General features: G+C 35.2%; 1 protein-coding gene across 50 annotated transcripts in view; it reads left to right on the plus strand.

Annotated features, from left to right (window-relative positions):
• The window catches only part of MAPK10 (mitogen-activated protein kinase 10), a 299,098-nt gene that overhangs the window by 5,106 nt on the left and 277,943 nt on the right, over positions 1-16,049 (plus strand). For 35 of the 50 annotated variants that reach the window (XM_072755734.1, XM_025998146.2, XM_072755744.1 and 32 more), the window contains exon 2: positions 792-906. Coding sequence is in view for 10 of the 50 variants with exons in the window: in XM_072755710.1 (XP_072611811.1) it covers positions 1,171-1,203 (33 nt within the window). In the remaining 40 variants the exon portion in view is untranslated. Of the gene's footprint in view, positions 1-791; positions 907-1,048; positions 1,204-16,049 lie in introns of all 50 variants that reach the window. The other 15 variants (XM_072755714.1, XM_072755718.1, XM_072755737.1 and 12 more) reach the window with 1 other exon arrangement.

Genomic DNA, 16,049 nt, shown 5'->3' on the forward strand with positions numbered 1-16,049 from the left:
AAACAAAGATGGTATATAATCAAGGGCTCATATTAGTATTTTGACAATAAATATAACAGGAATTCAGAGGAGAAAGAAATACACGTGACACTGGAGGCCACATTGGGATGTCTGGGGAGTAGGGAGGTTTGGTGGGGAAGGAATTCCTACTAGTCACTTGTAAGTACCTGGCCAGGAAAAGGACTGTTAGTTGGGACAGAGAGGAGGTTTATTTTGGGTATGGTGAGCATAGTTTCCAAAGCTCTTGAAATCAAAACTTTTGACTTGATAATGGCATACAGGTCTGTTTCCAGCTTTGGATCAGCTTCGGATCAACTTCAGTTTAGTTTTATTCTATTTCATATACTTCAGAGGTTTTTGAACTTCTCCTCCTGCTTTTATTGGTAAAGAATGTAACCCATCGTTCTAATGAAGTCTTCCATGAAAAGTGGATTATGCAAACATATAACAGTGGAACTGTCCCTGTTGACACTGAATAGGGTGCCTTATATCTCAAAACCAAATCTATATCACAAGGGCATATCATATGTCAACTAAAGTACTAATTATTAATTGGGCTTATGTTGAGCTTTTAAAATATCCAGCTACTCTGATGTTGGTAACATCAAAGTTCTTGTGCTTGTGATAAATTTGAACCGAGTGAACTACCTTCAGATCTTTTATTCCCTCATCCTGCATTCCATCATTCATTTCCAATTGTATTTACCAGCCTTTTTGTTTCCTAAATGCAGATGAAATTCTCATTTAAGTGCTGAAATCAAATTCATTCTGTGTTTTTGCTTTGATTTTAGGCTAGTGTGAGGAACACCAACGGCAGGACCATCTCAGATCTTCGTTATGGCAACTCATGCAAGAAGCTGTTGAATTAGAATCATTTCCTATAGATGAGAAACCATACAAGCAGTGGTGAGTTGCGAATTTTAAAAATGTTCCTTTGCAGAAAGCATGTGATCTCCATAACGGCTTAGAATATTGCATGTGATTTAGTGTATGGATCTGAAGAAATACTGTTCAAAATAATTTCAACTAAAGAAGTGAAAATCCACAGGACAGAGTGTTTGATTGATGGTGCTATACAGAGGAGCATAAAGTCTTGAGGTGCATGGGTACATCGTAAAACACCATGATGCTACCACCCTGCACGATACCAGTCTGCATAAGATAGCTGAAATGAACAATTTCATATGGCTGAGTAACAGTTGGGTAAGAGTGGCTTTTATTGTTTACAACATAATTCCGTATTTTACTAATTCATCCCTGCTGGTAGAAGAATTGATTCTGAGCTAAATTATAATGCTCAGTACCTTTCAGGAATACTCACACACACACACACACACACACACACACACACATTCCTATGTGAATACATAGGAGTATACAAAGAATGCATATAATATATATATATATTAATATAACATTTAGATCCTTGGAAACAAGAGGAGAGAAATCACGTCACAGTTTTATAAAACTCAATTCATAGACATTTACCCTACCCTCCTTTTGCCTAATATAATGATATTAAAAGTGGATCCAGTTTCTCTGCTAGATGGAATAATTTTTAAAACTTATTATTTTATAAAAAATATCAGCACACACAGGCAGAATATTTTTTAAAATCAAATGCTTGATGCTTTCTAGTCACCAAAGTTAATAATCAATAGACTCCAGCAGAGATGAACCAGTTATAATCTGTCAAATAACTTCTTTGAGAAATAGTGCGGGACAGTGGTGCTTGTAACACTCCAATAGAAGCTGTTTTGAGTTAGTGATCAATATCTCTCTTTCATTTGCTTAGTGGCTCGTATAACTCTGGGTAGATAGGCTGTCTTTTGAATTAATGCATAAGCTATAACTGCAGAAGACTGATGAAATTAACCCTATACTTATTTCATATCATGATTTTCATTATAGTCTGCTTACAGTTATATTGAGAAAGTAGATATAATAGTCATCACTATGCTGTGCTTAATCAACATGTATTAAATGCCATGTTTGTTACAAAAGACAATAGTATGTTGCCAATAATCAACCATAATGCATCTAAAGTAAGGGAAGTTTATATGGCTGAACTTAATATGTTGTGTTGTGTGCCACTCCCGGTGTTATAGAGAACATATATTGCCCCATCTTAAACATATTCATGAAGCAAACGTTTAATGAGAATCTGTGATGTAGATACTATCCTTAACTCTTGGGATAGATGAAGATAGTACCTGTCTTAAAGGGACTTTCAACCTAAAGAGTGTGGTACTTACAATAAAATGTGCCATTAATTAGGGGAGATATACTCAAAAAATGTGGTACGTCCAGGGCTGTTAAATGTGAAGATGTAGGGTGCTAAGGGAAGTGCAGCAGAGAAGGAACTAATATACATAGGACGGAGATTTGTCAAGAAGACTTCTCAAAGGGAGTGATATGTTAACTGAATGCTAAGGATAATAAAAAATAATCAGTAGAAGGGGAGCAGTGGGAATATTTTCAAGGGTCCAGACGCTTGACAGAGTATGATTTTTTTAAATGAGCACTATGTCATGTACTGCGCTAGGGCATAAATGGAGGTGGAAGGAATGAAGCTGCAGAAGGGTATAGGAGATGTATCATGAAGGATCTCTTAAACGAAGCTAACAAATTTGGATTTTATTCCAAAATAAAGGACTTTTGAAAGGTTCTAAGTAGTAGAATGACATGGGGAGGTTTATTTTTTAATTTGAAATATAGCAAAGACATAGAGAAGTGTATAAGACAAATACAGCTTTAAGAGTAATTACAAAGCAAAATTAATTTATCCATCATTCATTTTAAGGAATAAACTCCCAGTAGAAACCGATGTACTTCTTTAGGATCACATGTGTTTTTTTCCCCACGAGAGGTGACCACTAACCACTATCCTGCCTTTTGTCACAGTTGTTTCTTGTTCCCTTGCTTTTCTTTGTAGGTTTTCCATCTTACAATCACAATATTATGTTCTTAACTGATTTTGCTAAACATTGTAAGATTTTTCTATATCAATGCATATAGTTTATTCATGTAATTATATAGCATTCCATGAATATAACCAAATTTCTCCTCTGTTTTACTGTTGTGAACATTTGGATGGTTTCTGTATTACTTATACTTGTATGTGCAAATAACATTAATTATTTATATATAAAATATGTTTACATAAATATATTTATTAAATATAGTAAATATTTTTATTATAATTATACATATATTTATAATAAAGTTGTTAAGTATATATGCACAGTTGCTTGCAAGTTCTAGTATACAGATATGAGCACTTCTTTAGGATAAATATCAAGGAAAGGTGCTATTGAATTTAAGGGTGTGTGCACATCCCATTTTTCTAAATAATACCAGAATATTGTCCTCAAGCAGTTATATCAGTTTACACTCCCATCAGCAATATAAGAGAAGTTCTATATCCCACCAACATTTGATTTATAAGTTCTTAAATTTTGCCCATCAGTTGAGTATATAATTATATGATGGAAGTATTAACTGGCTTTTTGCTGATTACTAATGAAGAAGAACATCTTTTCATTTTTTTATTGGCCATTTGATTTTCCTCTTTTGTGAAGTATCTGCTCAAGTGTTTATGAGATTTGTCTTTCACAATAATAACTAGCATTTATTGAGTTCTTCCTGTGTAATAGCATTGTGCTAAGCACTTTGCAGACATTTTATCTTCAAATCATCCGTATGATTTACAGATAAGGAAACTCAGACTTAGAGAGGTTAAATAACTTGGTAATAGTCACACAGCTAAGAAACAGTGGACTTGGCCTTCAAGCTCAGGGCTTTCTGACTCTAGACTTCTTCAATTTTTTGGATAGTGTTTGGAAGAAGATTAGATTGGAGGCAGAGAAAACACCTAAGATGCTATTGTCAGGAATCCAGTTAAAAAAATCATAGGGACATAAATGAAAGAATCACCAATAAAACATAATGACAAAGCATCTGGACTCAGTAATGACTGTCGTGGGTGAAAAAGATTTTTAAATAGTCTCAAGTTTTAATACCTGGTGGCTAGGTAAAGTCAACATCAGTCATACAGTGCATATTTGTATTCCAGGTGGTGTGGTAGGTTTTAAAAATTATGATTCTGTGATTCAATAAGAAATGAGTTTAGTTTAGGGGACAATAAAATTTTGGATGAAGAGACTATAGTGTTTATTTGGGTCCACTCTTCACTGTTTTAAAATGTGGAACTTGGTGTGAAAAGAGGTGAAAGTGCGTTATTCAAAGAGTCACATGTTACTAAGCCTCAGATTAAGAATAGATAGCAGGCTTGCAAAGAATACAAAAAAAAAAACTTGCCTGATTTTTAAATTATTAAGTGAAAATATAATCAACTTACTTTATCTGCCAAACATTTTTTTAAGTCAGTTGCCTCATTATCATTGTTAGCAGGTTTATTTAATGTAGCCCAGAATATTATCTTCTTGCTCACGATTCTACCAATGAAATCACCAGATCTGATTTGCGATTGTTACCATGTAACTGCCCTACTTCCTTTGATATACTCCATTGGCTATGCAATAAATTTCCTTCTCCTTAGCATATACCATATTTCCATCCACCCCCATTTTAGGAACTGATTATCTTTCAAATTGCCAGGGGATGCCAATGTGCTTCATTCTCATAACACACACTCAAGTGTTTCTTACCTCTGTGATTTCCTTCATACTGTCTATTCTGCATATATTCACCCCACCCAACCTTCACTTAGTCATTAGCCATCTTTTAAGACCTTTGCAGATCAACAGCATGGGCATCATCTGAGGCTTGATAGAAAAGCAGTATCCCAAGTTCCACCCAGATCTGTTAACTCTGAATCTTTCAAACAAGATTCTGAGGTGATTTAAATTTTGAGAGATACTGCTGAGACTCACTTTAGACTTCATCAGATGTTATCTCCTTCCAGAAACCTTTCCTGACTCCTCCCATTGGGGATTCCTTTCTAGTGTTCTCCCAGTAGCCTAGGCATATCTATCTCATTGCATTACCATGGTATTTTATTAACTGTTTATCTGTCTCTGCAACTTAGCTTCTGAGTAATTTGACCCAGATCTAATTATCCTTGAGTTTTCCATGCTAGCACAGTGCCTAATACAAGGCAGTGATGCACAAATGTTTGTTGAATGATTGCTTGATGAAAGAAAGAAAAAAGAGTAGGAGATAGATACACAGAAAGATAGAAACAGAGGCAGGAAAGAGAAAATTACAAGGAGAAAAGACACAAAACCCAAGGGACTACATAGAGAAATAACTAGACTACAAAAAATTTACACCTCTGGATACAATCTGGAAAGCAGCCTGACAGAGAGTCTACAGTCTTATTTAAGTTTTGAGGGATAAATGTGAATATTATTGGCCATCTCCTTCAGAAGCAAGGATTACCTTAATTTCTCATATAGTAACAGTTTATTGTCATTGTTTTTAAGTAAATTTTTCCAAAATTTATTTTATTTTCCTAAACAGTGTGTTCTATCTAACTAGTCGGAGATGATTCAGAATATCGTGTGGAAGTAGACAGAGGATGAAGGTTGATTTTGAAGCTGTGTAGGAGACAGAAATAAGAGACCAGGGAGTAGAGAGTAGGCATTATACATAAAAGACCTTTCTTTCTTTCTTTTTTTTTTATAAAAGACCTTTCTGATAATTAAAATTATTTGTAAGTCTGTGCTTTTCAGCACAATTTTCAGCACAGTGAATTTTCCAGCACTGCAAGTATTTAACCACCTTCATGGTTGACCAAATATTAACAACATTTTAGAGGTGCTACTACTTGGTATGGGAGATTAAACTCAATGACCTCTATGGTCTATGGTTCTCATGAATTATGAGTCTACAATTGTTAAGAGTAATACAGGAAGAATGAAAGTTATAATAAAGATTGCAATAGTGGATAACATTTATTGAGTGATTACTTGTGCCATTCACTGTTCAAAGCACTTTGAGTGCACTAATTCAATGAATCTTCATAGAAATCCTACTGAGCATTTCTATTTTACAAATGATGGAGTTGAAGGTGGGAGGTTTAGTAACTTACCCTAGGTCATGCAATTAGTGTTGGTAGAGTCCAGGGAGTCTAACTTGGGAACACTTCCTTTTTTTTTTTTTTTTTTTTTATCACTGTGTTGAATCCTTCTCAGTACTAACAGTGAAAGTTGGCCTGAATGGAGCCTTAAAATTTTGATGTGATTTGAATTCCAAGAAATTGTAAAAATAGGAATTCCAAGAAATGATAATAACATAATCAAAGTAAACAGAGATAGAAATGAGCATAACGAGTTTGTAGAACCAAATACTTTACAAATGAGATGAATAAGAGGATATTCAGAAATTTGTAAGTAATTTGATGTCATGTCAGGAAAATAATAATGCTTGTCTTTACAAGTTGGCATTTTACTGCAGCTTATTTGAAGAGTGAGTTAACATAAAAATTTTTCCATATCTCAGATTCTTCATAGAGAATTCTGGGTATTCCAATAACCACTATTAGAGGAATTCCTATTAAAATAAAAGTATGAGATCTTAATGAAAATTTGTTTAACATAAAAAACTTTTTCAGAGTAGGGCTGGTTGGAAAATTTAGTCCATAGTTAAGTGGATTCAAGACACGTAATTTATAGCGCAGATATCAGAAATATATATGCTGGATATTTAAAAGTTTTCTTTCTAGTTTTACTTTTGGAAGTTCTAGGTGATTTGTTTGTTCTTTAAATCCCACTTTTTTTTTTTAATCCCTTAAGGCTTACTTTTAAGCTTCTTTAAATTTGAGAGTGAATATCCTTGATAATATTGTCTTTAGAAAGTCATTTATAAATCTTAAGAATCTGCGTTGAAATTTAGTTTAATAAGATTTAAAGACATTGTACTCCCTCCACACCCCTAAAAAAGTTAGGCAAAATCTATGTGAAATAGTGGGTAGGAAACAAATTAAAATATTTTTCATCTTTTATGAATTTCAGCCAGGTATATCATGTCATATGTTTGTTGACTTCTTGCCAACCAGGGTTTAGGTCAGCAATGTGGAATGTCACAGGCAATCAAATCACGTATGTTGAATTTCTTTTTTAGTCTTGATCCTGCGTACAAATGTCTGGCTCTGTATTATAATTTAAGGAGCCAAAAGATCTTCTGGTTCTCTGCTTCTGAACCTGATATAATATGTGAAATTCTTACTTTTTTGGTTGAAGAGTATTCTTATTAAAATAGAAATGTTATGGGGGCATCTGGTGGCTCAGTTGGTTAAGTGTCTGCCTTCTGCTTGGGTCATGATCCCAAGGTCCTGAGATGGAGCCTGTGTCTCATTCAGGCTCACTGCTCATCAGGGAACTTGCTTCTCCCTCTCCCTCTGCAGCATTCCCTGCTTGTGCACTCTCACTCTCACTCTTGCTCTCTCTCAAATCAATAAATAAAATCTTAAAAAAAAAAGTAGAAATGTTATGAGTTAAATTGGTTGATTAGCTAACCTGGTAAGCTAACTTGAGTTAAGATGTGAATTGGTGATAATGGATATTGGATCATAGATAACATCCACACTTGGATTAGTGTCTTAACACATTAAATAAGAGATTAAAGAAAGGGAACATATGGGAAAGATTTTTGTATGGGGAGGGAATCAAGATTGGTATCAAAGACAGTACTTTGTTGGGGTTTAGCAGATTACTTAAAAATTCTCATTGCAGTTTCTGGAAAAGGAAGAGACCTTGATATGAGATTCTCATCTCTGCTCGCTCATTAATTAATATTCCCTTGGGCAAATCTTAACCTAGCTGAGCTTCTTCAATTGTGTATGAAGGAGTTGTGATGAATGACGTTTAAATATCTCTTTAACTGTGAAAACTATGTACATTAAATTGTACAGATTGAATTAAAGCATGGGATAATACCCAAAAGGCCAGGCCCAAGTGGACTACCTTGGTGAGGGTAACCTTGGCCAGTGAAGAGACTTCATGAGAATGGAAAACAGCTTCATGGACAGCTAGAAGGGAAGAATAGGCCAGGTGGAGGCTTATAAGGGTCTTGAAGACAGACTTATCATGCCCAATTTTGCTTTAATCCACCTCCTTTAGTTATCTTTAGTTTCACATTGTCATTCTAAATCAGAAAATAAGGTATTTGAATTATAGGAAGTCACTTCTAATTACCGGAATTTATTATCCATAAGGGAGATAACGTATGCATAGGCAACCAAATTGATTGCATTTACTTTCCAGATTTGTATCTTTCTTTATCTTAAAATTATCTGCTGCAATTGAAGGGCTAGTATGTACAAATTTTTGCTCATTGATTTACTAATGAGAGGAATCTTTTAAAATTTGCCTTTAAAAATTATATTCTCTAAGCTATATTGGGATTTACCAATGTATTAGGTGAAACTATTGGCATCTTGATTACCTCAGATATCATATCAATGCAACAGATTTACATGAGAGTTAACATATTTTCAATGGGCAGATTACTGTGGTAGAACCTTTGAAGAATGAATATGACACAATTCTTCCCTCACTCTTTCTCTTCCCTCCCTCCCTTCCTTCCTTTCTTCCTTCAAATATTTACTGGCTGCCCCTTTGCTAGCTGAAGCAGCAACAAAGATAAATTCTATTTAGTCTCTGCCCTTAAGCAGCTGACTATCAAATCTGGGGCCTTTGGATGGGAAGAGAAAGGGGAAACGCTTGTAAATAAGTGAATCCACACATAGGATAGTTGCTTTAATAAATAATGAGTTCAGGGAACAGTGAAATTACAAAGGCAACTACTCAATTGGGGTTCTGCAGAAAGACATGAGTCTCAGTGCTCGAAAGCAGTAGGGCTCAGACTTTGTGGTCTCATGATCCTTTTGCACTCTTGAAAATTATTAGCCATAAGCTTTTGTTTATGTGGGTTATATTCATTGGTATTTACAGTATTAGAAATTAAGATAAATTTTAAGATATTTATGTAATTCCTTTATGAATTAGCAACAGCAAACCCATTACTTGTTAACATAAAATATCTTTTTGTGGGAGGCCTGGGTGGCTCAGCCGTTGAGCATTTATGCCTTTGGCTCAGGGCATGGTCCAGCGGTCTATGGAGTCCCGCTTCCCCCTGCGTCTCCCCTGCCCATGTCTCTGCCTCTCTGTGTCTCATGAATAAGTAAATAAAATCTTAAAAAAAACATTTTATGAAAATTACTTTTTATAAAACAGAGATAGTATAGTTACAAAGTGGCATTGTTTTACATTTTTGCAAATCTGTTTTATGATTCATTTAAAAGGAGGGGGCTGAATTCTCTTATGTATTTATGGCTTCCAACTATTGTCACAAAACACATCGTGTAGCCTCTGGAAGACTTTGCTATACATTTGAGAGTAAATGAGAGTGAAGACAGCAAACCATATCTTTATATCATTTGGAATTAGTTTTGACCTCAAGAATCCCCTTGAAAGGGTCTTGGAGATCTTCAGGGAATCTTGTGTACTCTACTTTGAGAACCACTTCTAAAAAGCATCTATCATATAATAATGAATTAAACTCTCTTTTACGCATCTAGAATGGTACATATTACCTTTAGGAAAACAAAAAATAGTGTGCTTGGTTATTCAGAGGAAGAACTCCAGATGAAATAGACTGTAACCTCCATGAAGACTGTAACCTCTGTTTTACTCATTACTTGTTGCAGGATCTGACACATAGTTGATTTTATGGGAATTTCAATGATAGAACATTTTAATAAGACAGATGTACTTTCACAAGTCACTATAGACCTGGGAAGAATATGATGAGTGCTACAAATAAAGGTTAAATGTGTATTGTAGAGTTGGAAGGAGAGGACATTTTTAACTGAGGTATTAGAAGGGATTCATGGAGAAGGCATTGGAGTGGAGTTGTGAAGACAATTTTGGTAGTCAGTGTTAGGGTTGGAAAGGTTACTTCTAGAAGAGGAAATAGAATGAGCAAGGAGCAGAGTGCGTTTGAGGTTCAGAAGTTTAGGCTTGAATGTTTTAGGGATGGAGGACACGGTAGTCAGAGATATGGTGGAGAAAATAGATTTGGGCCAGACTGAGGGAGGTTGTGAGTGAACTATGAAGGAATTTTGGGTCTGTTTCTATAGATAGTGAAGAGCTGTTGCTGTTTTCTGAGCAGGCTTATGAAAATGATTCTGGCAGCAATGTTGAGAATGGCTTGGAAAGGAGAGAGGATGGAGGCAGGATGAGCAGTTAGAGGGAGGAAAGGAATGATAATCCGGTTTGAAGAAGAGACTGTAAGAACCAGAACCAGAACCAGTAGAAAAGGATCCAATAGATAGGAAGTTCTCCAGGTTTTAGGTAATGTGAAGTAAGAAGTTGTAAAAGAGATAGTACATCAGTCAGTAAGGAAGGGAAATACTGGGTCCTTTATGATTTCATTATAAGCCCAGCCACAGTATGAATAAACAGTTTTACACAGGTCTTTGGGCTTTGGTTTTTCCAGATGTAAAATGTAGAAATAGATTGCTTGCCTATTTGTGTCACAAGAGTCCATGTAAGGATAAATGAGCTTTTTTGACAGAAAGGTGCTCTATTAATCTAAGCCATCAATAATAAGAATGAGAATGTTTGCCAGGTGTTTTTGCTCCTGTGTTGAAGGCTGCTGTGTAAATAAGAAATAATGCCTGGAACTATTGTCACTGTTAATAATAGCAAAGTCATTACCACAAAATGCCTACACAGCAAACTTGTTCTCTGTCAAATACAAAGTGAAAAGATGAAGCCGGGCATGGAAGTCCATTCTGTTTTATTTATTATGAGTTTTGCTTATTGTAAACTATTTTACTGGTTAGTAGAGAAGTCGTTTTAACAGTATTTGGATTTCATTGTATCTTATTATTTTCATCACTCTATTCTGGTCAGGTTTTCCATCACTATCAGAGGCCTCATTATCCTGACTTTTCTCTCTGAAAATGGAAGTGGGACAGCATTCTCTCTGAAAATGGAAGTGGGAAGTGTCAGTACTTGCATCTGTGTTCTTGTTAACTGTGGCTCCTTCAATTAATTTAACACATAGCTGTATGATACAGTGGTCAAGCATGTAAAATAAACTCCAGAGTTAGACTGCCTGGGTTTAAATCCAAATTCTGTTACTTCCTCGGAGATCCTGGTTTAGTCACATAATCTTTTAAGCTTCAGTTTCCTTATCTGTAAAATGGTACTAGTAATAGTACTGATCTCAAAAGGCCATTGTGAGGGTAATGAATGAAAAGCACAGAGCCTTCCTTAAGTGCTCAGTAACTGCAAAGTTTTGTTTTGGTTTTGGTCAAATTTATTACCATTATCATCAACATATCTTCTTTCCTTTCTTTTCATTTTTTAAAATAGATTTTATTTATTTATTCGTGAGAGACAGAGAGAGAGGCAGAGACACAGGCAGAAGAAGAAGCAGGCTCTCTGTGGGGAGCCTGATGTGGGACTTGATCCTGGGACTCCCGGATCACACCTTGAGTTGAAGAGAGACGCTTAACCGCTGAGCCACCCAGGTGTCCCAACATATCTTCTTTCCTAATCAGGATCCTTTTCTGTACCTTTTTAATCCATTGTTTGTCTACCAATAGTTAATTTGTAACTGCACAATTAGTCATCCTCCTTTTCTTTACTGAGAATAACATTTTGAAGAATTCCCCAAATTTTAAATTTTACTCATTTTCCATCTATCTATTATCTATTATCTATCTATCTATCTATCTATCTATCTATCTATCTATCTATCTATCATCTATCTATCTATCTATCTATCTATCTATCTATCTATCTATCATCTATCTATCTATCATCTATCGTCTATCATTCATTCATTCATCTATCTCCTTCCCTCCCTACTGGTATTTCTTGTACCTAGCAATTCAAGTATTTAATTCTGCTTAATATAAGGGATCCAATAACTTGTTCTAATCATCAGACAGGTATTTCCCATGACACACTGCTATCCTCCCACACAATCTTCCTGTAAAGAGGATTTGCTTGCCATTTTCCTTTTTTACTCTAGTATTTTACTCAGTCTGTTCTCAAGATCTGTAATAGTCTGTTTCTGTCCTTGCTATTGATCATACTTCTAAAGGCATCTTCCCATATTAGCTCAGATCTATTGAGATCTATGTGAAACACATATCAGGCCCTGGATGTATAGTACAACCAGACCTATGCTCTGCTCATCAAACCAAGGCTCATTTTTTAATTTATGTAAGTAGTTTAAGAGTTATTGGCCTACTGTGGTCCTGCTCAGCCGTTAGTCAGTTGTTATCTATTACTATTGGCAAATAATGTCTATAAATTCCTGTGAGTTTTGGTCATATGTATCATTGGCAGATTTTTTTGTTATAGTTGCACAGACTGAATATTCATCTACCATTTCTCTCTACGTTGTCTTTCACTTTTATGGGATAGGAACCAAACAAAGGCAATGATCTTGCTTCCTATGAAGAGTTGATTCATATTTGTTAATAGTGAATTTATTCAAATTGTAGAGGGTGGAATGAAAATGACTATTGAAAATAGCTGCTAACAGAGAAGGAAAAATGACTGAGTAGTAAGGCAAATCAGAATATATTAGCATTTAATCAGCTCCTTCTTTTACTATTCCAGTATTGAATATCCATCTTAATCAGAAACTGTTTAGAAATTGTAGAAATTGTTTAGATGAATATACCAGGAGGGAGTTTCCTTTTTGAAAATTGTAATACTAAATTTGATATTAGGTCACTGAGATTTCAATTTAGCACTTTGGCTTTACCTATCTTTCAGAATGAGATACACTTACTTTAGCCATCTGTTAGTTGTATGATCTTGGCCATGTTACCTAATGTCTGGCCTCTGTTTTCTCATCTGTAAAATGGGACCAACAAAATCATCTATCTTATAAGGTAGTTCTGAGAGGTTAAATTAACTTTCACAAGAGATATTAGATGTGAGAGACATAAAGTTATTAGAACAATGCCTGGCACAAAACAAAATTTCAATAATTAGTAAGTATTATTATCCACCTGAAATAGAATGGTGGTTAAAAGCTTGATTCTGTAATCAGATTGCTGGATTTGAGTTCTAACTCCATCACTTATTGCTTGGGTAATTATGGACTCATTTTATAGTGTCTCTGAGCCTCTATTTCATTTTTAATTTGGACAATGATGATATCTACTTTTCAGGGTTTATGTGAGGAATAAATGGAAATCACTTAGTAGAGTTTTCATTGGCTATTAACTATTATTTTTTTAATCCTTATGACACATGTATTGCCTAGCAATTATAATTGTAAATACTTACAGAGAACTTAGTCTGAGCTAGGCAATATTCTAATACATTACATATATTATCTCATTTATTCTTTGTAATGCTCACAATGAAATAGGTACTATTGTTATTATACTCATTTTACAGATGATCAAATTGAGGCATAGAGAAGTTAAGCAACATATTCAAGCTCTTATAGTTAGTAAATGGCAGAGCAGAATCTGTGCACTTATGCATTATACTTTATTGCCTCTTTGCTTATGAAAATGAAAGAAAGTTGAATATAATGTCTGGAGAATAAAATTAGGCTGTCAGGCTAATGATTGAGGTTCTCACTGTGTACTATCCTCTTTCAAACCTGAAATCTATTCATATAGTGATGTAAACCCGGTTAACATGAAGATTAGTAGTAGCAGTAAAGAAAAAAAGAAGGGGTGCCTGGGTGGCTCAGTGGTTGAGGGTCTGCCTTCAGTTCAGGGCGTGATCCCGGATCCTGGGATCAAGTCCCACATCAGGCTCCCTGCATGGAGCCTGCTTCTCCCTCTGTCTGTGTCTCTGCCTCTCTCTCTCTCTCTGTGTGTGTGTCTCTCATGAATAAATAAATAACATATTATTTAAAAAAAAGAAGAAAAGAAGGTGAGATGGTATTTTTGGAGGGTAACCTGAAATCCCTGTGGTTGTGTATGGAAGTGAAATCTCTAATCCTTCCTGCCTAAGGTAAGATCCTACTGTCTTGGGGATGCAGTGGGAGCAGGGTTTACACGAAGACTTGTGATCTTAGTTTCATCTTCTTCCCTTCCTGGCTGCTTGCATGACACTGTCTGAGGCCCAAAGCAATTGCACACATTTGCTACTTATTTCGTTTTAGTTTTTTAAATCTTATTTTGTTGGGATTTATACTCTTTATGTTCCTGGTGATAGTTGAGATGACTTTGTCCTATCCGCAGCCCTGCTGTTATACCTTGCATGATAGAATAATCACTGACTGCAGGGTGTGGCTCTGAAGGGCTTCCTCTTTCAAACCATATAGATCCAGATCCACATTTCCAATCTGACATTAGGCAATTAGTTAATGCTTTCAGGACTTAGTTTCTTTATTAAAAAATGGGCATGTAGTATGTACCCCATAATTTTTGAGAGAATTGAATATAAATTGAATATAATTGTAATACATATTTGGCTGGAGCAGAGAATTAAATTTTGTTATTGTTTTATAACACTAAAAACTGAAAAAGATAAATTTGTTTTAGATCATTACCAGTTTTATTACTGAAATAACAAAAGAAACTTGGTTGTTATTGTGGCAAATACTAGGGATACTTTTCAATAAAATAAAATTAATTTTATTTTTATCCTTATTAGCATGTGACCCTTGCTAGGATTAGGAAGAGCAAGCTATGGAAAAAGACAGAGGGTTGGAGAGTGAAAGAAAAAAAAATGAGTCTATAAAATAGTACTCTGCTCTTTTATATAAGTGAGATAATGTACATGGACATGCTTTTCATATTCTCAATTTCCCTTCAAATATAACATTGAAAAAATAATTCCCATAAGCATTCCGAGAAGAAGAAAAGTATGGAATTAGTCAAGGAAAGCAAGGAGAAGAGGAGGTGTTGCATCATTTGTTAAAGAAAGTATGGATTGGATTGAAGAAAATTGCAATCTGAGCAATTGGACTATTGGAAAAAGGCAAATAGGTATGGGAAACACACATATTATAAGGGTAAAATGACCAGCCTGATGTGTTGGAATATTTGGACAAATCAGTGGGGGCTTGAATGCCAGGTAGAGGATTCTAGGCAATATCCAGTTGGCCTCAGCCTATCCCCAGCATCAGAATTTGGATCCCAGAAACTGATTCACAGGGTGATACAGAGAATTAAAGAGCTGGATTTTCTTTCGTTATGTGTGGAGTAGCAGTGGTGGATTAATTGGCAGCTCTTGATGTAGGCACTGATATAATGGCTATCTGCAGTAGTCCTTCTCTCTTCCTGAGTTACAGACTTGGTCTAGATTATCCACTCATGTTGGGTGCAAATGTCTACCACCTTAAGGACTCAGAATTCTCATCACTTCTTTCTATTTCTCCATTCTTTCTCTGGTGTGACATAGTTTCTTCTTTATAACTCTGAAACACAAAAAGGCTTATTATTACATACTTTCCTCTGGATGTCTGCTCATGTAAGTGTGGATGGAGACCTTGGGTAGTTTCTGAGGAGTCTCCATCTGAAATGATTCAGATATGATTTGCCTTTATGAGATGATCAAAGCAACTATGAAGCTCTACAATTAGTGCAGAAACTGTTTCTATAAAACTTCTAGCTACATTAAACTTACCATGTGGGAGTAAAGATAATCTGGATGTACTACCAGTTACCACATTGATTTCAAGGGTAGGTTTGATTTCATTTATCCATTCAGTAAGTATTTATTGAACACTAGTATGTGCCAGGTCCTTTTGTAGCTGTGGGGATACTGCAATGAATATAATAGATAAAAAATCGTCCTTGACTTCAAGAGCCTGTTCTGGTTGAAAGAAACAGACAATAAATTACATGAATAAATAAAATATGTTGTCTATTTGATGGTGGAAATGGTCAGAAGAATATTAAGAGAAGGGTGGGTTAGAGAGCAAGGTGTTGGATTATGATTTTAGCTATGGTAACTAGGGAAGGCCTCCCTGGAAAGTCATGGAACAAAGACCTTATTTGATATATCCTCATACTCTTGTCTTCCTCCCTCTTTGTAACTCATGTTTGTCCCTTACAAAGCTGTATACTGTATATATACTGTATA

The sequence above is a fragment of the Vulpes vulpes genome, chromosome 4 (assembly GCF_048418805.1).
Source record: "Vulpes vulpes isolate BD-2025 chromosome 4, VulVul3, whole genome shotgun sequence".
NCBI lineage: Eukaryota > Metazoa > Chordata > Mammalia > Carnivora > Canidae > Vulpes > Vulpes vulpes.